The sequence below is a fragment of the Cnephaeus nilssonii genome (genome assembly GCF_951640355.1).
Source record: "Cnephaeus nilssonii genome assembly, chromosome: 10".
Classification (NCBI taxonomy): domain Eukaryota; kingdom Metazoa; phylum Chordata; class Mammalia; order Chiroptera; family Vespertilionidae; genus Cnephaeus; species Cnephaeus nilssonii.
The window spans coordinates 46,647,121-46,670,295 of NC_137081.1; the positions used below are offsets into that span (position 1 = coordinate 46,647,121).

The window sequence follows — 23,175 nt, forward strand, 5'->3', positions numbered from 1 at the left end:
AAGCACTTTTGATGTTTCTCTTGAAATTATCGTGTTTTCTTTTATTACAAAATCCGCATTAGTAACTGGTACACCCAGTAAAGTGGCTTTTCTTCTCTGGTCTTGGTTAGTGCCCACTATTGTCCTCTCTGCTCACTAAAACCTCTTTCCATGTTAACCTCTTGCTTGGCTTGCATCTTGAATTCTTTCCTGACCAAAGTCTTGACTCAGGGCTCAGGTTTCTAATAGGAACTTGCCCCTCTGGCATCGAATCTAAATGAGGGAATTTTGGACAAGGCACATACCAGTGGTGCTGGTTGGAGACCTCTTTCTGCACTGGGCCTATCATGAACTTTAGAGAATCCCAACGAACTCCAACGTATCAAAACCAAGAGAGATGAGAAGGTTGTTGTCTAATCTCAGAGCTTGTCTTCCTGACCTAACTTAGTTAATGGTAGCCCCATTTAATTAAAAACTGAAGTTTCTTGGAAACAATCCAGAAAGGAGATTCTATGAGGGGCATCATCTAGCAAATAGTTCTTCCCAATGCTGAGGATTTCACAAGAAAAAGCAGTCTGCTCCTGAGAAGGCTAAAAAGGGCAAATTCCAATGTAACCCTGATATTTGGGGGATAGTGATCAGAATCCATGCCAGCAAGCTCAGTGTACATTCTTGATAACCTATAATTAAGTCACTGCCTCCTTCCCAGATACTGGTCTTGCAGAACCGGTTACAGAGGCCATGGGTCTGTGGACAGTGCACTGCCCCAGAGGGAGGGTTATTAATGCTGATGTCAGGCCAGACCATCAAATATGGCCTGGAGACCCCCAACACCTGGGGGCCTTCTTGCAAGGCCCGCGAAAAGGACCAGAAGCATAATCCATATTTGCGGGACAAAGACCACAGGGAGATATAAAGGAAAGCCCCATGCATGTTCCTTCACTCAGATTTGGAAGGCTGTTCCCTGAGTCCGCCGGTGTGTTAAACAGTGTCCCTCCTCTTCTTTGAAGCGTCCTTGGTTTTCTTTGGTCTTCTGCAACACTCCAAAGTATATTATACGTTTTTACCTCCTAGGGGAAAAGCGACTAGAAAAGCTTTCCTAGGCTCTGGGATATGTGTTACAGAGAACAGAGTTTTGGAATCAGAAACACCTGGTGCAAATTCTGGCTCTTCCACTTACTAGCTGTGTGGCTTTGGACTTATTTAACTTCTCAAAGCCTCTGTTTTCCTCATTAGTAAAAAACACTGCCTTGCACACACAAGAAATCAGTCGGTTCCCCTTCCAGCACCAGTGTGCTTAATTGAGTTTTAGTTTAGTGATCAATATCAAGGATGCAGAATTTTGTTCCATGGCAGAAGGTAAGTATTAGCTCACACCCAACACAGAAAGGAGATCTTTTTATTTATTGGCAGAGAAACTATTTCCAATGAAAATTATTTCAAAATGATCAGTAGAACCAATATTCTGAATAAATCATTGTCTGTCTAACTCAGTGTACCTTTCTCCTACAGCACCAATTTATACAACATTATAAGTCTACTAGAGACCCCATGCACAAAATTTGTGCAAGAGTAGGCCTTCTTTCCCCTGGCTGCCGGCACCGGCTTCCCTCTGGCACCTGGGACCCCAGCTTTCCTCCAGCCACCGGCAGGCACTCAGGACCTGGGTTTCCCTTGCAGCCCCGGCTTCATCTGGAAGGATAGAGGGACGTCCAGAAGGACGTCTGGTCTAATTGGCATATTATGCTTTTATTATACATTGGAGCCGAGCAAGCTTACTTTTGCCCACATGACTAATGTCCTACTGGGTTCCTTGTGAGAGGCGCTGGTTAGCTTTCAAAGTAGTCAGAAGTAAGCTTTTTAAATTGTGGTACAGACCCCAAGCCCATAGGAGAGTTATCTAAATGTGAGTAATAAAATTCTTATTGTTTCCAAAGCAAAATCACTAAACTGAACGCTTTGCCTACATTGTCATTAATTCTCAAAATGACCCTATGAGATAAGTACTTTTATTGCCCAGATTCGACATTTGAGGAAGTCAAGGCTCAGAGATTTTAGGTAAATCTCCCAGTCTTGTAGCTAGTAATTGGCCATGCCAAGATCTGAACCCTTTCTGATTCCAAAACCTACTTCTCAAACATTCCATACTGCCTTTCTATATGGTTGTAATAACTTACAAAAACAGTCTGAAAGCACAAAATTATTTAAAAGATTTGCCTCATCTGTCAACTAAATTTACTCTGGGATAAAGACATAGACTCCAAAAAGTCTCATAAATCATCTAGATTTCAACAATAAATGAAAAACTGAGGAATTTTCTTCTCTGGTCTTGTTTAATGCCCACAATTTGCATCCTGAAACCTAAGAAGCGCTTATATTTATCTCCTGACAAGGCCTGTTGTCAGGAAATTTTACTGCTATCACGTGACCTGTCCATCTCTTCAGGAAAAAGTCCCTACAGAATCATTCCTCTCAAAAGCCTCTATAGCACTCAATGGGACCGCAAGACTACACTGCACCTGGCCCAGTGTGGGGTGCTGAGTGTGCTGGAGGCCAGTTCCTACAAGACCATCTCTGTTCTTTATTCTTGGATAAGGCAGGACAGAACTGATGGAGGTGTTTGTTTGTTTGCTTGTTTGTTAATTGCTGTTGTCACCCTTTATACCGGTATTTTCTGAAACCATAAAACTTTCAACTCATCTTTCCAAGTAAAAATCTCTAACAATGTTCATCTCACCTGTATATGTATTTATTATAAAGATGTAAACATAGGCCACACACCAGAGAGCACACTTCTCACATTGGCAGCGCCAGAAGGAAAGAGGCAGTGCAGGAAGGGAGGGAACACTATGCTGAGTGTGGAAGGCAGGAAACGGGTCCTGATGGAGTCCAGTAGTCAAAATACCAAATTGAGGAAAGGAGGGGAGCACAGGCTGACAATGTCACACTGGAGTCTTTCATATTTCTGTGTTATGGTCCCCTTTAGAATCTGGTAGAAGCCAATGATTTCAAAAGACACATTTATAGTTGATCCTATACTTACGAATTTGCCTACTTACTAAAATTTATTTGCAACTTCCAAATCAATATTCACAATGATTTCATAGCCATTCACAGACATACTGAATGGTGAAAACTTAGGGACACGTGACTTGCATGTTTGCAGCTGAGGTTGAACAATAAGTATCTTTTTAAAGGTCTATTTAAGTGCTTTTTTTTTTTTTTTCCTTCTGGCGCTGCCAATGTGAGAAGTGTGCTCTCTGGTGTGTGGCCTATGTTTACATCTTTATAATAAATACATATACAGGTGAGATGAACATTGTTAGAGATTTTTAAGTATCTTTTTAAAGGTCTATTTAAGTGCTTTTTTTTTTTTTTTTTTGCTTTTTTTGTGCTTTTTGGCTGGTGATTTAACTTGTTTAAAATAGCCCCTAATCATAGTTCTGAAGTGCTGTTTAGTGTTTCTAAGTGCAAGAAGGCTGTGGTGTGCCTCTTGAAGAACATATGTGTGTTAGATAAATATGAGCTGTAGTGCTACTGGCCTTGAGTTCAATGACATAAATACTGTAATTGAATTACTATTTTATATAAAGAAGTAATGTATGTAAATCATTCTTTGTAAGAAATATGTATTAAATAAGTTGTTTTTAAATAGAAACAGAAATAAAACAAAATTATATATTAATCAATTGACAAAAATGTGACCGGAGGCTTACAGGAACCTAACTATATATTTCCCTTAGGAGCAATGCTTCAGTACTTACTGATTCAGTGTTCAAAGCAACTCTATAAAACATGACTTTCATCAATAACAAGAATCAACTCTATTTAACACAAACAAAATTTTACATGTAATATCAAGAGGCTCTCAGAATCACTGAAAATCCTATGTAAATCTGTTCTAGGCACCAAAATACCCTATGATAAATAGTCCTAATATCTTGCTGCAAACTTATGATGTTGAAAAGTAGAGTATTACACTGGACTGTAATAGCAATGTGAGTGTTACAATTATTGTTAATAAAAATTATCTGATTCTTTATTAAGTGCAGGTGAGTTTTATTCTCAGAAGTAAGTAAGTACAGATTTGTATATCAATTTTGGGATAATGTTCAAAAGTAACATGAGTGGCTGTATTGCTTATTAAATTGAATTTATTGGGTGGCACTGGTTAACAAAATTATATGAGTTTTAGGTGCACAATTCTACAACACATCATCTGTACACTATATTGTGTGTTCACCATCTCAAGTCAAGTCTCCATCCATCACCATTTACCCCCACACCCTCCTCCTTCTCCCCAACCCCCAACAATCACCACACTGTTGTCAGCCAGCTCTCTATCTATGAGTCTATCTCTACTTTGCTTCTAGTTCATTTTGTACATTAAATTCCACGTATGATACTTGTCTTTCTCTGACTGGCTTATTTCACTTAGCATAATGATCTTCAGGTCCACCCATGCTGTTGCAAAGGGTAAAATTTCTTCTTTCTTACAGCTGAATAGTATTCCATTGTGTAAATGTGCCATAGATTCTTTATCCACTCATCTAATGATGGGCACAGGGTTGCTTCCAAATCTTGGCTATTGTAAATAACACTGCAATGAACATAAGGTTGTATATATGCTTTTGAATTAGTGTTTTGGGTTTCTTCAAATAAATTCCCAGAAGTGGGAATCACTGGGTCATAAGAAAGTTCCATTTTTAATTTTTTGAATTAACTCCATACTACTTTCCATAGTGGATGCACCAATCTGTATTCCCACCAACAGTGCACAAGTGTTCCCTTTTCTCCACATCCTAGACAACACTTGTTTTTTGATATATTAATGATAGCCATTCTGACAGGTGTGAGGTGATATCTCATCGTGGCTTTAATTTGCATTTCCCTGATGATTAATGATGTTGAGCACCTTTTCATATGTCTATTTGCCATCTGTATGTCCTCTTTGGAGAAGTGTCTAGTCAGGTCCTTTACTCATTTTGTAATTAGATTGTTTCCCAGAAGTCATTTTTTTCTTCCAAAAACGTCCTTCTCCTTCTCATCTCCTATTACAATGGTGTATAAGCCCCACAATCTAATTACCCCTTTGAGTCATTTTGGTGAACTCCTGTATGAACATGATTAAAATCTGCTTTTTCTCTTGCTAATCTATCAGTTTGAGTTATTTCACAGTCCCCCAATTACTGAACTTAAGAGGGTAGAGGAAATGTTTTCCCCCTGACACAAGATTGTAAAGGATTCTATGATGTTGTTTCAAATTTACTAATACTTGATTCATAAAGTATTTTCCAGATTGCCCAAGTAGTAGGCCAGATAAAGAAAACTAATGTTGCCCACCTAGAATTATTCCCACCTTTTAGTCCACATTATTTTGTGTACAGACCTATTACTCACCTTGGCTTTCCCAGCACTGAAATGTGGAGGCAAAGATCTTGAAGTTGCTGTTATCCTGGCTCTTGTCTGGGCCAAGTTACCTGAGGGAAAAAAGATAAAGTAGTTAAAGTAGAGGGAAATTAAGGGAATAGGATCCTGAGTAAATTTCTCTTTGTGTTCTTATATTTTTCTGAATTTTTCAAATGATCTGCTCTGAATTTGTAAAAGTTGAAAAATTTTAAATTTGAAACTCCAATGACATTAATTATAAATAATTATAATAATCATCATACCTGATAAAATGGTAATATGCTAATTACCATCACTCCGCTACGCCCACGATTGGGCCGGCTGGAGGCGCGGGGGCGGGACTCAGGGTGGCCGATTGGCTGGCGGTAGGAGCGGGGGGTGGGGACTCGTGAGTCCCCGACCCCCGCTCCTCCCGCCGGCTTAAACGGCCGGCGCTGCTTAGGCCGGCGCTGCGGAAGACGCTGGTGGCGGAACTCGGGGTGGCCGATTGCGTGGCTGCTGGTACCAGTTTTCCGCCAGCAGCAGTTTTCCTCTGGCCACCCGCCCGATCGGAGTGCCTCCTGATCGGAGTTCCACTCGAGGTGGCCGATGGTGCTGGCGGGAGGCGCTCTGATCGGCGGGTGGCCAGAGGAAAACTGCTGCTGGCGGATAACTGGTGCCGGCAGCCAGGTGAAGGAAAAGTCTATTGCACGAAACTTCGTGCAACGGGCTCCTAGTTATTTATAAGAAATTATTTGTAAATAATGTATCATATAAATTGAATTTCTATTAGTTTCATAAGCAAAAAAGAAACAACAAAAAGTCTTCAATTTATTCAACAAACTAGGAATAGAAAAGCCACATATGAAAAGCCCACAGCTAACATACTCAACAGTGAAAAATTAGAAGCTTTTCCTCTAAGATCAGTAACAAGGCAAGATGCCTACTCTCACCACTTCTATTCAACATCGTCCTGGTAGTCTTAGCTAAAGCAATTAAGCAACAAAAAGAAATAAAAGGATCCAAATCATAAAGAAAGAAGTAAAATTATATCTGTTTATAGGTGATATATTTATTATATGTAGAAAACCTTAAAGATCCCACAAAAAAAAAAACGTTAAAACTGATAACTTCAAAACACAGTTAAGATATAAAATCACATACAAAAAAATCAGTTGTATTTCTATACACTAAGAATGGAAATCTGAAAAGTAAATTAAGAAAGCTACCCCATTTGTAATAGTATCAGAAAGAATAAAATACTTAGAAATAAACTTAATCGAGGTAAAAGATTTGTACACTGAAAACAACAAAACATTCCTGAAAGAAATTAAAGAAGACACAAATAAATAAAAAGACATCCTGTTGTGAGGGAGGAAAATAAAATCTTTTTCCTCTACTCATTTTGGTTCATTGGCTGGGGACCTGCAAATTAGACTGAAAGAAGACAGATTAACAAGAGAAAAACAAGCAGAAGTTTATTAACACATACATTGCACATACACATAGGAGTACTCAGTGATAACTAAGTCAAAGGATGGTTCGAACATCTTAACAAAGGGACAATAAATTTGTAAAGAAGCAACAAAACAAAGAAAAGAACTTTGTTTCTGGGCAGTAAATTGTGGGAAGGTAATGGAAGATAAGAACTAGTTAGTAAGTTTATTCTTCTGGTGTTGTTCCTGGGCTGATAAAAGTCTAGAGTTGTCTGTGGTGATTAACTTCTGTCCTTCCTGGTAGAGAGAGGAAGGCAAAGAACTTGTAAAAATTTATATCCTGCTTTACAGTTTTATATCCTGCTTTTAAGCAAATAGTGGGCAAATAGGGAATTAGGCAGAGAATTTTTGTTATCTGCTTCTTGGTTGCCTTTGATTATCTTCAGATCAAAGTAATCCTTACTAGAGTTCCATAGTCTGCTACACTTCACTGTGTTTTTGGATTGGAAGACTTAATAGTATTAAAATGTCCATGCTACTCAAAGAAAACTATAGAATCAACACAGTCCCCATCAAAATCCCAATGCTATTTTTTGCAGAAATAGAAAAAGCAATCTTAACATTTATATGGAACCACAAATGACCCCAAAGCTCCAAAACAATCTTAAGAAGAAAAATAAAGTTGAAGGCTTCATACTATCTGATTTCAAAATATATTATAAAACTGCAGTAATTAAAACAGAATGATACTGGCATAATGATAGACATATAGATAAATATGCCTACTGGAACAAGAGAGAGACCAGAAACAAACCCATGCATATAGAATCAAATCATCTTTAACATGGTGCCAAGACTACACAATGGGGAAAGTATTGTCTCTTCAACAAATGGTGTTGGAAATCTGGACATCTACATGCAAAACAATGAAACTGATCCCTCTTACACTATACATGTGTGGGGTCCAGAATGAATCACCCCAAAATGTTCTTCTGTGGTATGCAAATTGTTTTGAGCTAAAGGCAATTTTAGCCCCAGGCTCAGGAGAAACTTCTGCCCTCACCCTTAACTGCCTAGAACCGTGGTCAGCAAACTGCGGCTCGCGAGCCACATGCGGCTCTTTGGCTCCTTGAGTGTGGCTCTTCCACAAAATACTACGGCCTGGGCGAGTCTATTTTGAAGAAGTGGCGTTAGAAGTTTAAGTTTAAAAAATTTGGCTCTCAAAAGAAATTTCAATCATTGTACTGTTGATATTTGGCTCTGTTGACTAATGAGTTTGCTGACCACTGGCCTAGAAGAATTCAAATTAGAGACCTTGCCCATAAGAGATTGTCAGTGATAACCTCTTCCGTCCACCTACTTGACAAGGCAAACTTTTATGTACTAAACATCTGCTCTTCTTATCATGCAGCCCCCAAGGTACATTACCTCAGCCCCACCTCAGAATGTTTTATGTATCTCAAGCCCCTTTTCTATCTCTAAACCTCTCCTGCAAGTGGGGTCTCTGACTCTCTTGTATACTGGGTTCCCATACATAAATATGTATTAAATTTGGCTATTTTCTCTTTCTAATCTGTTTCATGACTATTTGACTATTAGACCACCCAAAAGAAGCTTGAAGGTAGAGGAAAGTTTGTTCCTCCCCCATACATGAAAGTCAATTCATATAGGACTAATGACTTATAAGTAAGACCTGAAACTATTTTAAAAAATCCTAGAAGAAAATGTGGGGGAACATTATAACACTGGTCTTGGCAATGATTTCTTGGGTGGGACACCAAAGCACAGGCAGCAAAATAAAAATAGAAAAGTTGAACTACATGAAACTTAAAGCTTTTGCACAGCAAAGAGGACCTTCAACAGAGAGAAAAGGCAACCTAACAGAATGGGAGAAAATATTTGCAAACCATATATCTGACAAGGGACTGATTTCCAAAATATGCAGTTGACCTTGAACAACTCTGTGAGAAATGCATGTGTCAACATAAGAAACGTCCAAACCTGTACAGAATTTTTATGATTTTATTTGAGCCAAACTGAGGACATGCAAGGAAGTGAGATCTTGAATGCTCATGGAATGACAGTTTGTAGTTTCTTTTATACATTTAGAATTAAGGAGGGAATTTATGGAAGATTACATGAAATAAGGTGGAAAAACAAACAAAGCCCAAAGTGAGTAGAAAAAAGGAAATAATAAATATCAAAGCAAAAATAAACAAAAAAGAGTCTAAAAAAACAATACAAAAGATCAATGAAACCAAGAGCTGGTTCTTTGAAAAGATAAATAAGATTGACAAGCCTTTAACTAGACTCATCAAAAAGAAAAAAAGAGAGAGAGAGAGAGAGAGAACCCAAATAAATAAAATAAAGTCAGAAATGAAAGAGGAGAAGTAACAACTGACACCAAACAAATACGAAGTATTTTAAGAAAATATTACAAACTATTTGCCAACAAATTGGACAATCTGGACAAAATGGATAAATTCCTAGAAACATACACCCTTCCAAAGCTGAATCATGAAGAATCAGAGACTCTGAATAGATAAAGATAGTGAAATGGAAGCAGTAACTAAAAAAAAAAAGTCCCAAAAAACAAAAGTCCTGGAACGGATCCTTCTCAAACTTATCCAAAAAATTCAAGAGGGAAGATTTCCAAGCTCATTATACAAAGCCAGCATTGTCCTAATTCCAAAACCAGATAAAGACGACAAAGAAAGAAAATTATAGGCCAATATCCCTGATGAACATAGACACTAAAATCCTCAACAAATCCTTAGCAAACCTCACCGAGCACCGGTGCTTCCTGTAATAAAAAGTGCATTTTCTGAATCTTCCAAGTGTCTGGTTGTCTGTCTTCCTGCCACTTAGAAATTTGCCGTAACATGGTAAACTTACATAAGGGAATACTACTTGGTCATAAAAAAGAAGGAAATTTTACCTTTCGTGACAGCCTGGGTGGACCTAGAAGGTATTTTGCTAAGTGAAATAAGCCAATCAGAGAAAGATAAGTCCCTAACTTCTGCATTGCTCAAGGGTCAACAGTACAAGGAACTTCTATAACTCAAGAGCAAAATATCAAATAAAATAACTTAATTAAAACATAAGCAAAGGATTTGAATAGAAATTTCTACAAAGATGACATACAAAAGGCTAACAGGTATATAAAAAGATGCTCAACATCACTAATAATGAGGGAAATGCAGATCAAAATCACAATGAGATATCACTTCATACTTATTAGGAAGGTCATTATAAATGAAGGTGAGCAAAATGTATTACCCCAATATATACCTCTTTGGCATATTGATTAGTTTAAGATGGTTAACTTTAAGAAACAGCAGACACAAGTGAAGCTCTGAAAACTGAGTAGAAGTTATCCTTTTGCAAGGAACATTTACATTTATAAGAGAAATCTTAATTTGTAAGAGTGTCCCCTTTCCTGTACTGGAAAACAGAATGACTCTAAATCTCGAGAAATTCTTATCAGTACAAAAGGCCAGGACTTCAATCTATATAACAATCTTACCCTTGTTTACTGTGCTTTTCCTGGTCATCTTACACAACTGACTTCCCCTCCTCCCCCGAATCTGTTGTCTTTAGCTAGAGATTATATTTATGATGGTGGCTTGGGCCATTTCAAGGAGTTACAAAGTTTCTTGGGTCCCTCCCATGTATACAGGAGGTATAATTGTTGTTAAACTTTCTGTGTTTTTTCCTCCTGTTAATCTGCTTTTTCTTTTTAATCTGTCTTTTTATTGCAGGGTTTTCTTAGCCAAGAACCTAGAAGGGTAGTAGGAAAATTATTTAAATTTTCTTTAAAAATTTAACTTAAAAAACAATAACAGAAAATAGCAAGTGTTGGTGAGGATGTGGAGAAATTAGAACCTTTGTGTACTACAGATGAGAATGTAAAATGGTACAACTGCTATGGAAAATAGTATGAAGGTTTTTTAAAAATTTAAAAATAACCTCAACATAATAAAGGCATATATGACAAACCCACAGCTAACATCATACTCAATGGGGAAAACAAATAAATAAAATACCTAGAAACAAATTAACAAAGGAAGTAAAAGACCTATACCTGGAAAAAATAAAAAATAGTATTACCATATGATCCAGCAATCCTGCTTCCAGGTATTTATCCAAAAGAATTGAAAACAAAATCTTGAAGAGGTATTTGCATTCCTATGTTCATTGCAACATTATTCACAATAGTCCAGTAGAGTGTTAGCATAGGTAGCTAGCTACTTATTAATAAAGGAAGGAAGCAAATGGAATCATACATTAAGTCAGGGTGGGGAACATCCAGCCCGCAGACCCTACAAGGTCCACGAAATCATTTGGTCTGGCCCTGCCAAGGAATTAGGGGTGAGTTAATTAAATGTTTGACCAAATACAGCAGGCTAATTTTTAAGTTGATAATTTTGTACGGCCTGCAAATGATGTTACAAATATCCAAATGGCCCTTGGCAGAAAAAAGGTTCCCACCCCTGCTGATTAAGCCTAATAAACTAGGGAGTTGAATTGGACATTAAGCCCGATTCACTAGGAAGCCACAGCATTCACAGTCTCCCCAGGGGGCAGCCACATTCTCAGCTGAGGGGCCTTAATCCCAGAGCAGGCAGGAAGAATCACTGTCCAATCTCCCCAGGACACAACTGGCCCAGTAGCTGAAATGATCTAGGGGAGGAGTGGGGGAACTTCCTTTGCTAGATGCCTGTGCAGGAGAAAGCAAGATGGCACAGGAGGAGAGGTAAGCACATGTGCAATAGGAACCAGAGGAGGCAGCAAAACTGAGACATATACAGTAGGAGCCAAAATGGTGACATAAAGGGGAAGAGTATAGCTTGGGGAAATCTGTGGAAAGATTGGGTTGGATAAAGGGTATGAAACTCTGTGAGATCTGGGAAAGGGATGGGATAAGGGGAGAATCCAGCACAGCCTCAAAGAGCCAGGAAAGAGATTGGTTAGTGTGAAAGAGAAAAGAGAACCTGCTCTCACCCTGGCCTGGCAGCTCCATTGGTTGGAGTGTCCTCTCATAAACCAAAAGGAGGGAGAGAGGGAGGGAGGGAAGGAGGGAGGGAGGGAGGGAGGGAGGGAGGGAGGAAGGAGAAAGAAAGTCTGCTTTCTCCTAAGCCCAAGGTAATATAGTCAAAGCTTAACCAAGGCCCATCTCGGTAGCAGGGGTTCATTCATTCAGCCATGCAGCTCCAGGCATAGCTCTAGTACAGCCGGGAAGGTAAACTAAGCTAGCCAGACGGGGACAGAGAATGAGCTGGATTAACCTTTGGCATGAACTGAACTATGAAAGCTTTGGATGCCCTGCTGATGTTGGACTAATGGCACAACATATCTGGGCCCTTGCCCATCTTCTGGGTTTGGTGAGGACAAGTGTGGGTCTGAGGACCCAGAGACTGGACCTATTCCACAGAGAGATGGAACTGAGTCACCTACTAGTGGATGAGACATGGGGCACCTGGGGAATGTCCTTTATTTTTGTTCCAATAAATCTTACCACTACATCTCATCCTCCTATTTTGGATCCCCAAAATGCTTTTCTTATGACTCTATGGGAAAACCCTATTTCCACCAGCAACAAAAGGATGAACAGATAAAGAAAATGTGGTATATACATATGTGGATGAAAAAGGGGCCACATACTAAACCTGACAAGCTCAGGGGAGGCCTGCATGGCGGGCCTTACAAACTCAGATACCTAAGCAACTACATAGGATGGTCTGAAATTAAAACTTCCTAACTAAAAGGGAATCATGGTGGGTAGTCGTGTCCTAGCCAGCATAGTCCTGGGTTTGTCAATCTTTACCTTAACTGAGCCTATCTATTCTGTGTTTGCATCTAAGCTAACATATCTTTGGAATGTCAGAGTAATCCTCTTTTTTCCAGATCCCTCAGGGTACAACTTCCCAAAAGCATGAGACCCCAGAACACCTCATCATTATCTTGCTGCCCAAATACCATCTCTTTGTGCTATAAATGTTAATTCTTAACTGTCCCATACCCACTAACATACATATCACCAGTAGATTTCATATAACACTGCTTACGCTTCCCCCTTTGACTCTGATGTATAAAATAAGCAGTAAAACTGCCATTCTCTGGAGCATTTTCTCAATATGTTGAGATTTTGTTTCCCAGCGACTGTCATCAGGTTGGTTCAAATAAATTCATAGAAAATCATAGCAATCCAGGTTTGGATGTTTCTTACATCAACATTTAGAAGAGAATATTCAACATTAAGAATGAAGGAAGACCTGTCCATTTGAGACAACATGAGTGAACCTGGAGGACATTATGCTAAGTGAAACAAGCCAGTCACAGAAGGACAAACACTGCATGATTCCACTTATACGAGCTATCAAAAGTCATCAAATTCGTAAGAGCAGAGAGTAGAATGTTGGTTGCCAGGGCGGGGGGATACAGGAAAATGGGGAGCTGCTGTTCTATGGGTATATGAGAAATTTTGAGAGATCTGCTGTACAACAATGTGCACATAATGAGCAGCACTGCACTGTATACTTAAAATTTGTTAGGGGAGTTGATTTCATGTTATGTGCTTTTATCACAATGTTTTTAAAAAGTCTCTCTATAGCTCAGTCAGCGTGGTTCAATGGTTGAATGTTGAACCTGGGTTTCGGGCTCGATCTCCAGTGTGGGGTGTGCGGAAGGCAGCCAATTAATGATTCTCTCTCACCATTGATGTTTCTATCTCTCTCTCCCTCTCCCTTCCTCTCTGAAATCAATAAAAAATATATATATTTAAAAAGTCTCTATATAGGGCACTGCTACTCATTGAAGAAGATAAATGTGGAGAAAAAAGATGTTGAGAGTTTTCCCAAAAGACAAGGTGGGCAATAGAGAGCCATGCCAGGCTGTAGGCAGACACTGACGAGCAGAACGGGCGTATGGGTCTCTCGGCAGGTAAGGAGGAGCCCAGCCACGCACACTGGGAGCGTGGGCAGCAGCCTCTTGCGTCCTCCCCAGAGCTTTACATTTGCCAGGGGCATGACCTTCGACAAGTTAATTAACATCTCAGAGCTTCGGGTTCCTTGTGTGTAATTTGAAGACAATACCACCTAATTCTCAGAGTTGCTATGGGCATTCATGGATATCATTTACGAAAAGCACTGCCAACGTGGGGCTGGGCTGGTACAAGGTTAAGTGCTCACGTCACATTACCAGCATTGATTGTTATTATTATTGGGGGTGAACAGTTCACAAAAGTCTCAAAGAGAGTAGAGGGCAAGGGAACCTTAGTAATTTGACACTGTGAGCGGTGGTTAGTTAAAAAAAAAAAAAAGAAAGATGAGAAAAAATGATAAGGCAACTCCCCTTTGAAAACCTCAATGTCTTGGTCACTCTGGTTCCTACCGCTTTTTACTTTGGAGGGGTCTGAGTGACTTGCTCAAACTCTCTTCTCCCCCGTTTCCCAGCCTTCATCTCCTCTCTCATCTCCTTTACCCCAAATCAAGGGGTAAAGAGACCCATTTATATTTTTACCTATAATGTCATTTGATTCTGCAGCAAAATAAAAAGTTGTCAATGAAAGGAAATGCTGCAATTTGTGCATATGCAACTCTCAAGATTTCAAAGTTTTTAGCAAGTCTAGCACAAAGATGTCCAATGTTTTTTCTGGCGATATCTTCAGAGGCTAAACTGTGATTAATAGCCCAGAAAGAAGCCTTTGAAGCAAGATTGGTGACATCAAAGTTGTAATCCAGGGGTGGCGGGAGCTTTATAATGAGTGGGAAGCATTTTCACACGTTTCAAAAGGATTTACAGCATGACTAAACAATAGACCTCAGCAGATGTGCCCCACACCTTTTAGAAACATAACCTGCAAGAAGTTTCCATTTTAATTGAAATGTAAATACACTGTTCACACTTCTTTCAAATGTTAAGAGCATCCTCAGTACTTTACCCTAGTCAGTGTTGTAGGCTGAGGATGCCTCATTGCCCCTAGAGCACCCTCCTTTGCATCCCTAAAATGTGACTACCGAGGAGAAAAAGGAAGTCAGAGCCATCTAATGCACTGTATATCCTATGTAGGAACTGGGTTAAAAGAGAGTCTGAAGTGGAGCTTGCAATGACCCCACACAACTTCCCTGCTTGCAACTTCAGGGGAAAGAGACAAGTGGTCTGAAGACAGAGCTGGAAGTTTTTAAAAACGGCAATTTCCTGCTTGCCTCAGACAGAGGATTTTCATCTCTTGGAAAGTACCCAGCACCCATGATTTCATCTTTAGTCACCTCTAACAATTGCCTGAAAGGGTGAGTTGCTGGTCTAAAGGATCACTCCAGGATTCGGCTTCCCTCTGCTGCCCCCTATGGGTTTGCAGGATCTGTTGCAGGCTTCCAGTGGTGACTGCTGGTGAGCATTTGTAGGGAAATTTTCCATAGTGGCTGCACCACTCTGCCTGTTTTAATTTTCCCTAACACAAGAAATAGGTTAAAAAGCTTATTAACGATTGCAAAGCATTGCTAAAATGCAAAAGGTTTGTGTCTAATTGCTACCAAAAAAGAAGCTCCAAATAAAAAATAAAATGCTTCAATTCATGTTATCAGATTATCTGAGTAGACTTGAGAACTGAAACCAAGTACTGTACAGTCAGCTTGGATATTGAGAACCAAAATCACACCTGCTGTGTACATGAAAGTGACCTTGTACTATTACTGTCTTTATTAGCATGAATTTCTTTTCCGGGAGCCTCCTGTCCCGGCAAATGGTTTGATTATTCATCACAGGAGCTTCCCTGAAGACCCAGAGCCAGAACTCTTCAATGGAAAATATCCACAGAAACTTTAAACCCTGTGATTCTGTGGATCCCTCATTTCAAAATCCTCCCTTCACTGTTTCCACCAATCGTGGACTGTTGTATTATGCGTGATCCTTACCCAATCCTTACCAAGCTTCTTCACTTTGAAAGACCCTCTTTACATCAAATTTGATCTCTCAATAAATTCTGACCTGCCTTTCCTTCTCCCAGACGCTGCCAAGCTTTGAGAGCTGATGGTCTCCCTTACTGTGGTAAGCAATGAACTCTGCTTTGTTTGGTCAATAGGTTGTGTGACTAACGTTTCGGGAGTCAACTTGAGACAGACCTACACTATTGAGATTTATGCAGCGATTGAAATGTTCTCATTTCAGTTAATAACACTGTATCTAATAAAAACGCAAGGAGTTAAATTCAGTAGCTGTTCAAAACATACTATAGCAGGGGTCCTCAAACTTTTTAAACAGGGGCCAGTTCACTGTCCCTCAGACTGTTGGAGGGCCGGACTGTGGTTTAAAAAAAAACTATGAACAAATTTCTATGCACACTGCACATATCTTATTTTGAAGTAAAAAAACAAAACGGCAAAAACACCTGCATGTGGCCCGCGGGCTGTAATTTGAGGACGCCTGTACTATATAGTATTTGTATGTTTAAAAAATAACTTAGTTTGTCTTTATATAACTACCAGAGGCCGGTGCATGAATTCATGTACCAGTGAGGTCCCTTGGCCTGGCCTGCAGGATCAGGCTAAAACCAGCTCTCCGACATCCCCTGAGGGGTCCTGGATTGCGAGAGGGTGCAGGCCAGGCTGAGGGACCCCACTGGTGCATGATCGGGGCTGGGGAGGGACATGGGAGGTTGGCCAGCCAGGGAGGGACCACAGGAGGGCTCCAAGGAATGGCTGACCCATCTCACTCAGTCCCAATCGGCCAGACCCCAGCAGCAAGCTAACCTACCGGTCAGAGCATCTGCCCCCTGGTGGTCAGTGCATGACATAGAAAGCGGTTGAACAGCCTTAGCATATCATTAGAATATTATACTTTGATTGGTTGAATGGATGACCAGATGACCAGACACTTAGCATATTAGGCTTTTCTACACTAATAAAAGAGTAAAATGCAAATTGACTGTACCTTCACGACACCCACCAGCCAATCAGGAGTGAGTATGCAAATTAACACAACAAAGATGGCAGGTTAATTTGCATATGCAGGCACCAAGCGCCCCAGCTGCTCCAGGCCTCTGGTCAGCATGGGAAGGTGGAAAGGTGTCCCAGGCCGGAGCGAAAAGGCAGCTCTGGCCGGAGTGAAGGCGGTGCCAGCAGCCAGGGGAAGGAAGGCCCATTCTTGCACGAATCTTCGTGCATCAGGCCTCTAGTATTATATAGGATCTATTCTAAATTTATAACAAGAACCTGTTTTAAATTTGATACATTGAGGTAATTTAAAATAGTGAGCAAAAATATGACACAGTTGTAGGAGGCCAAGAGAGAAAATGTGAAGTTAGATTTTGTTCTGCAGTTTTTAACTCCTCCCTTGGCATGTATCTGTGGCTCTGAGTGTTAGTATTAATAAATGGGTAGGCGGGCAGTGGAGGAGCTGTAGTTTTGTGGAGAGAAGAAATCAAGAGTAAATAAGAGGCCAACCGTACCCCTGGTTGTTTTATTGAAGAAAGACATGCACTCTCTTTTCTGAATACACAACCTTGCCTTTGTCATGTGTATAGGAAATTCAAAGCCAAAAGAAACTCCTTTCCCATTCCTGTATTGACTTTTAATTGGCAGTTGCTGGCATCTTAAGGAATTTCTGCATGATGACTATTTGCTTAAAGGAAACCAAACCAATGTTTTTGCTTTTTTTCATTTAGAATGTGAACCACAGCTTTAAAGATTTGTGACCTAGAGGTTTTCAAATTTGTAGAGCTGAACTAAAAATAGTATCTCCTTCTTTCCTCCTTAAGCTTTAAAACTCATAAACAGGATGTCAGCCCAGCCAACAACTGTACAAAACCATCAGAATGCTTCCAGAAGGAAGGTAACAAGGCTTCCCTTCCTAACTCAGTCAGCAGGGGAGCTGAGGCCGCTTTCCATATTTTATCGCCACGTTGGTGGAAGCTGCCAGTTCAGTCTATCTGCTAGTAAATGACAAGACTTTGCCCTTTGTAGAGCCAGGTTAAAAAAAAAACTCTGGGCATTGTTTGCCTTTCCCACATTTTTGGTGGAGTTTGTGTGGACAGAACATGGCTGTTAAATGGCTTGGCATGTATTTATTCAATTGGTGCAATGTACTATATTACAAATATTGGTGCCCAGACTGTTGATATGTATCCAAGAAAACGACTCGTTCAGAAAAATATGAAATCCACACACATATCAGCACTGACATCACTGATATGTACGAGTCACATATTCCCATCTCAGAGCAATATCCACATGCAACAGAGTGGTCTTTAGTCCAATCAGTGCTAGTCCTGGACAAAACTATAACTTTGCAAAGAATATATTCAAGTCCCCTCCCCCCCCCCCCACTCCTTTTCCCTTCCCTGTTTCCACTTCGAAGGTGCAGCATGGCTTTAATGCTCTATCATCTCGCTACCCTGACAACCAATTCCCCTACTTCCATGCCCCACCCTGAACTTTTCCAGGCAGCACAAACCTCCATATCCTCATCAAACCTTTCCTGTCAGCATTGCAAACCTTCAGTTGTCAGTTCTCTTCGGACAACTAATCGAGGTCTAATTTGTTCATGGATAGATAAATGTATTCTATTACTTCACTCAGGTAAGATGTTTACATGTGAAGGAGAGAATTTGTCACCAGTCAGCATTACACTGTTCCTTGTAGTTCCCCCTCACAAAAAGGCCCACCCATCTTACACCACATTGCTGGACTTTGCTCTTGATGAAGCAGCATGAACACAAAGGGCTTGCTCCATGGATGCCATGGCAGAATGCTATGGCGCACGAGTGGTGGACCACTGATCTCCTCAAATTCCTTGTTTGACATAAAATACAAGTGAGTCATAGAGTGTGGAAGTGATTTGAAGTCCATCGCAGGCCTAGGATAAGAATCTAGGTTTCTCAGTTTCAAGTCTAGTGTCCTTTTCATTGCTAAAGAGGGAGAACCAAAGAAACACTGTTCCAAGCACTCAACCATCATCTTGCACAATGGGACATTAACAGCCTCTTGTTTTCTGAAGGCCCATGTGGCTTTCTCAGTCTTAATTGAAAACACAAGGAAACAATGTGCTTCACACAAGGAAATCATATAACTGACCCACCATCAACAGATAAGGTGTGTTGAGGGACTTTTTATTGCTTTTTATCTGCAGTAATCAGTTTATTCTCTTTTGACTGAGCATTTTATTTAGGATTCTAGTCTCAGACTATGGAATGTCACTTTTCTACCCATTAGCATTTGGCCTCATTAGCATTTGTAGTAACTAACTGGTATGAGGCCCTTAATGGCTTGTATCCAAACCATTCATTCACCTTTGGCCACAAAGATGAATAAATAATCCACCTGCAGGCCACTGGAAGAGTGAAATAGCAAAGCTTGGGTCTATGGCCTCACCAGCAATTTATAATGCCTTAATAAAGTCTTCCTTTTCCATGCTTTCTCCCTCCAAAAATTGCCCCCATAGTTAGTGAAGGGGTTCAGAACAGGCCTCCCCAAGATATTCTACTTTGGCATGTAGATTATTTTGAGCTGAAGAAAAATCGAAATCTTGTGGACTCAAGAGAAACTTTTACTTCTCCCTTAAAGACTTTAAATTTGGAACCTTGCCAATAATAGAAGTTATCACCAGAAATATGTTTTCATGACCTATCTATGGGGCGGCACACATTTCTAATTACTCAACACCTGCTCTTGTTATTGTCCTGTGACTTACCCTCCTCCCCTCTGAAGCCTTGGGGCATCTCCCCTCATTCCTTAGCTCAGGATGCCATATACACCTCATTTTACCTTTCTGTCTCTGAACCTCTCATACATATGGGGTCTCTGTATACATGTATGTAATTAAATTTGGTTATTTTCTCTTGTTAATCTGTCTCATGGAGATTTAATTATTAGGCCAGCTGAAAGAATCTAGAAGGGTAGAGAAAAATTTCTTCCTCCCCCACCTTAGTACTTTCACTGGAAGGGAATGGCAAGTCACTTGTCTTTATACTTGTAATTTTAATTTGCTCTACTCATAGTTAATCACCATGAGCAACTAGCAATGACTGTTTCTGTGGTATATTTCCAGTTACTCCTCCTTCTTCACTTTGTTATTGTGGCTAAAGTGAGCTTATTCAGATGTCTAATTTTTATATTACTCTTCTTCTTTAGCCCATGAGAGAGGGGACAAAGTTTTTTGCTCCCTCTCTGCAATGTCTTAAAGATTAAGTAATTCAAGATGCTTGCCTTCAACATCATAACATATATTCTCCTAGTAAAAAAAAAATACGCTTCTTTCAGTTTCCATATTAGCAAATACAAGCCATTTTGGGGGAAAAATAGGTATTAATATGAACATAGTCATTATATATATATATATGTGTGTGTGTGTGTGTGTGTGTGTGTGTGTGTATACAGAGTGACCAGATTATTATGATCTCTGAACACATAATAATCTGGCCACTCAGTGTATATCCTATATAATAAAAGGCTAATATGCAAATTGTCCTCTTGACCAGGAGCTTGACCAGCAAGCAGGCTGGCCATGCACCGGGCCTCTAACATATATAAATATATAAATACACACACACACACACACACACACACACACACACACACACTGAGTGGCCAGATTATTATGCATTCAGAGATCATAATAATCTGGCCACTCAGTGTATATACTAGAGGCCCCGTGCACGATATTCATGTACTGGGGGGTGGGGGATTCCCTCAGTCTGGCCTGTGCCCTCTGGCAGTCTGGGACCCCTCGGGGGATGTCCGCCTGCAGGCTTAGGGAGTGGGCCTAAGCCAGCAGGCAGGTATCCCCCAAGGGGTCCTTTGTGCTGCTGCGGAGGCAAGAGAGGCTCCCACCACTGCTGCTGCGCTCACCAGCCATGAGCCCAGCTTCTGGCTGAGCTGTGCTCCCCTTGTGGGAGTGCACTGACCACCTGGGGACAGCTCCTGCGTTGAACATCTGCCCCCTGGTGGTCAGTGCATGTCATAGCGACCAGTCACTCTGCCATTCAGTCGATTTGCATATTAGGGTTTTATTATATAGGATTATATGTTTGATTTCAAAAACTTTCTAAATTCAAGTCTAATCCTGCAGACTTGGAATGCAATTAATTACTGATTTTTTAAAAGAATACAAACTATAGAAAATAAAAGCCAACAAAAAAGATTATTTCTCTGATGAAGGGACTCTACAATTATTACAACTCTATGCCAAATAAAGAGGCTGCAGCCAGTCAGTGCACTTGTCTCTGAGTCCTTTTAAGTCAATGCAAATATTTTACCTTATATTGGTAATTTTCTTTGGAAATTATTTGATTCCTTATAGAGATTACAAGCTCATTAAAGTTGGGCACTTAGTACATCTATTCTCATTCATTCATTCAAAAGTATTTATTCAGCACCTGCTCTAAGGCTTGCAAAGTTCCCTACATATGTTTGAAGCTAAAAGACAAAAGTTTATCAAAGATGCTTTAATGCACCAGAACAACATTTTAGATAATTTTTAGCCTCAATTTCTATAGATGGATCATCTCTTCCATCTCTTGGCAAACTTCAGTATCACAGATTTTTCTTTCAGTCATTCAAGAACATTATTCCATGGAAACAAGCAATTGACTGTGAACCATTTTTGCAGTTCGTATAGCACCATGGATGAGTAATAAACCTGAATGAAATAGATTTATGGTTTAAATGTTTCTAGAGAATATCTCTTTCAAAGCCAAAGATGTTCCCTGATGCACTGAAAGCTACCCATGAATCTAATTAATACTGTGTCTTGTGACTCCTCATTGGAGTCTAAGCTCCATGGGGGCAGGCACTAAGTCTATCCTATTTGCCACTGTATATCTAGTGCTTAGCACAATATATCTATCACACAGCAAGCACTCAATAAATACATGTGAATGAATGAGTGAATGAATAAACTGAGTTGCATTAAACTTTTATTTAACATGACATCCAACACCATCCAGGAGCAGGCCCCAACTCACTTCGCTTCCCTCTACATACCCTGAACGTTTTGCTAGTCTCTGGCCATGACATGCTCCACTTATATTTCAGAACCTTTGCTCAAGCTGAGGCCTGGATTACAGAGCTGAAGTGGTTAAGATTGTAAATTTCTGGGATCCAACCACCTGGGGTTTGTGTCAGTGTTGCCACTTACTTGTTAAGAGGGCTCGAACAAGTTACTTGCCTTCTTAGTATCTGGGTTTCATCAACCCAGAAGGCTAGATGAATGTTTATTGAATTTCTGGAATAAAGTTTTCCTGTTCAATTTATAGTTAACAGAATTTCAGTGATGAGTAAAGATGCAGATGTTGTTGGTATAGGGGGTTTTATTAGAGCCACGTATACCCCTACAGGTCCTAGTTGGTCAAGGAGTTTTAGTTTAAGCTAAATAACTTGGCTCAGTTTAGTGATAATCTTTAACGCATATATTTTGAGATTTACAAACATGTTATTAATTAGGGGTTCCACTTAATCAGAGTTTACAGAATATCCAATTTTCTATTGCCTAGAGCAGGCGTTCTCAAACTACGGCCCGCGGGCCACATGCGGGTGTTTTTGCCATTTTGTTTTTTTACTTCAAAATAAGATATGTGCAGTGTGCATAGGAATTAGTTCATAGTTTTTTTTAAACTATAGTCCGGCCCTCCAACGGTCTGAGGGACAGTGAACTGGCCCCCTGTTTAAAAAGTTTGAGGACCCCTGGCCTAGAGCCTCATTAAATATTGGGTTTGATGACTAGAAAAGAAAGCAAATAACTGAGGATTTAATGTCTGGGGTTTATTTTATTCTTTCCTATTTGTCTTAAAAATATTATTTTTAAAGCAGAAATCACAAACTATCAACAGAAGGGAAGGAAGAAAGGGAGGGAGGGAGGGAGGGAGGAAGAACCCATAGTACTGTATAGTACTATCTATTGTCTTGAAAAAAAATCCATCAGAGATAAGAAAATAAAGGAGAAATCCACTTATTTTGCCCGATATTTGTCCCTTTGCACCAGATCGGAAAAGAGTTGACAATACTTAAGTGCTAACATTTACTGAGTGTTTACAATGTAGTAGACACTGTGCTCAGTGTGTGAAATGAATTCTTTAATATGACAACCCTGTGGACAACCCTGTGAGCCATGTTCCCAATCTATCAAGAAAAGAAACTGAGGCAAAAAGTATTCAAGTTTCTTGCCTAAATATCCAAAGTGCAGAGCCGTGAAGTAATACTGAGAAAGCCCGTCAATTAGGATGTCCTAATTTAAGACTGTGGGGTTGTTTCAGGGCTTTTGATCATATCCAAGGTAGACCACTGAATAATTGGTGGGATTGCTGCCTGGCCAAACTGATTAAACGCAATTGATTTGATTTTTTAAAAAATCTTTATTGCTGAAAATATTACATAAATCC

At 40.0% G+C, this 23,175-nt stretch overlaps 1 protein-coding gene across 1 annotated transcript in view; it reads right to left on the bottom strand.

Moving 5' to 3' along the window:
- The window catches only part of MYO3B (myosin IIIB), a gene marked incomplete at its 3' end in the record, with an annotated part of 367,317 nt that overhangs the window by 173,183 nt on the left and 170,959 nt on the right, over positions 1-23,175 (bottom strand). Inside the window, exon 22 of the mRNA XM_079782950.1 lies at positions 5,380-5,459. Coding sequence (XP_079639076.1) covers positions 5,380-5,459 — 80 coding nt within the window. The remainder of the gene's footprint in view (positions 1-5,379; positions 5,460-23,175) is intronic.